Raw genomic sequence first — 1,640 nt, 5'->3', positions numbered from 1 at the left:
GGGGGGGGGAGGAGTTGGCTGGTTGGTTGCTTTTTAAACCCCTGTAAGGATCAATTCTTGGTTACTGTTTTACTTTGTGAGCATTACATAATGTAGCTTAAGTATTTTAACAACCAGAGTTTCAAGTCTAAATTAAATAAATAGTATAGTTATTTCAAACTATAGACATAAAGTGGTTCACTGTCTTAAGCTGCTGTTAAGACACGTTCATGTATCTTTTCTTGCACAAGTAAATACCTTGACTTTTCAGCTTGATGTGTCACCTCAGGCCTATGACCAGCACTAGACACTACGGTTTTTATCAATGAAGACACTCTGCTTTATCTCATGGAACTGTAATGAATCCCTGCAGTCACATCAGAAGCTGTGTGTGTGTGTGTGTGTGTGGCTGCTGGGGAGGTGCGGAGTTAAACCAGCGTCGCGGCCGGGGCTCGTGTGAGTGTGTGCGCGCGTGAGTGTGAGTGAGTGTGTGCGAGTGTGCGTGTGTGTTGGAGAGATTAGGACGAGACTTGAATATTTATGAGCTTTGCTTGAAACTGACTCGCAGTGTTTACTTGCCTCTTTGTTCCTCACCCCCCTCCCTCCCCCGTCCACACACATACATACATTTAAAAAAATCCATTAAACTTGAAACAGTTTCTAATTCCTCCTTTTTTTTTTTTTTTTTTTTTTTTTTTTGCGGGTGATTTTTTTTTTTTCCTATAGAAACTAGTTGCACAGATGAAGCAAGATCCACAGGTAAATGCAGATCCTTTTTTTTTTTTTTTTCCCCCCCTTTTTTTTCCCCTCTTCCTCAGCATTTTTCTCCCTGCTGTAATAAGCGCGGTTGTGCTGGGACAGCAGGATGAAAAAACTTTATCAGTAAGAGATCTCGTTTTGTAGTCTGCACGGAGCTTTCTTGCTAAGGAGGGTGTTTTGTGTGTGCATGCTTTTCGTACGGCTTCGGTGGAACGGTTTGTGCCTTTGAACGGTTTCTAGATCGCAAGTTTGATTCATTCCAGGGGTTAGTTGACCACTTTGCCTTTATTTAATACGCGTCTTGTTGCCGTTTTTGCAGAACGGGGATCTTAAGAAACAAATCCATGAAAGGCAATCGAGAATAGCAGCTCTTAATGAGAAACAAGTAAGGAAAACAGATCGGTTCAGTTGTGTTTGGTTTTTCTCCTTGTTTTTACAATTTGCACTTTCTGAACGTCCGAAAAGTGTCTGCGTTAGCTGAAAAATGCCGACAGCGGAGAATGTAACGTCCGTTTTCCTAAGTGTTAAGTAAGAAAATGCATGTTTTCAAAATGAGGTCGGATTCTTGGGGGTCTTTGCTGGGGGAAGAGCATGATTTTAGTTTTGGCAGTAAAACGAGAAGCAGTAGTTAAAACGTAAAAAAAAAAAAAAAAAAAAAAAAAAATTAAAAAAAAAAAAGAGGCGTCCATTTTGAGTTGGTCGACATGTTTTAGGAATATGGAAAATTCTCCTGTCTTGGGCTACTTTGTGCACTTCCGTGTAATGTGCAGAGCAGGAGTTGGGAGGGAGGAGGCTGGAGCCCAGTTCGGAGCCATTTCTGGGTTTGATTACAAAACTGATTTTCATTGATCACTTTTTATTTTCTTCTCTTTTTTTTTCTTCTTTTCTTATCTTCCCCCCCC

General features: G+C 40.8%; 1 protein-coding gene across 1 annotated transcript in view; it reads left to right on the top strand.

Moving 5' to 3' along the window:
* Nucleotides 1-720: 720 nt before the first annotated feature.
* PHF21B (PHD finger protein 21B) overlaps nucleotides 721-1,640 on the top strand; it is a 167,994-nt gene continuing 167,074 nt past the window's right edge. Inside the window, exons 1-2 of the mRNA XM_010002962.1 lie at nucleotides 721-738; nucleotides 1,058-1,123. Of these exons, the coding sequence (XP_010001264.1) occupies nucleotides 721-738; nucleotides 1,058-1,123 (84 nt within the window). The remainder of the gene's footprint in view (nucleotides 739-1,057; nucleotides 1,124-1,640) is intronic.

This window comes from Chaetura pelagica, unplaced genomic scaffold, assembly GCF_000747805.2.
Source record: "Chaetura pelagica isolate M959 unplaced genomic scaffold, ChaPel_1.0 scaffold117, whole genome shotgun sequence".
Classification (NCBI taxonomy): domain Eukaryota; kingdom Metazoa; phylum Chordata; class Aves; order Apodiformes; family Apodidae; genus Chaetura; species Chaetura pelagica.
This window is presented reverse-complemented; position numbering and strand designations above follow the sequence as displayed.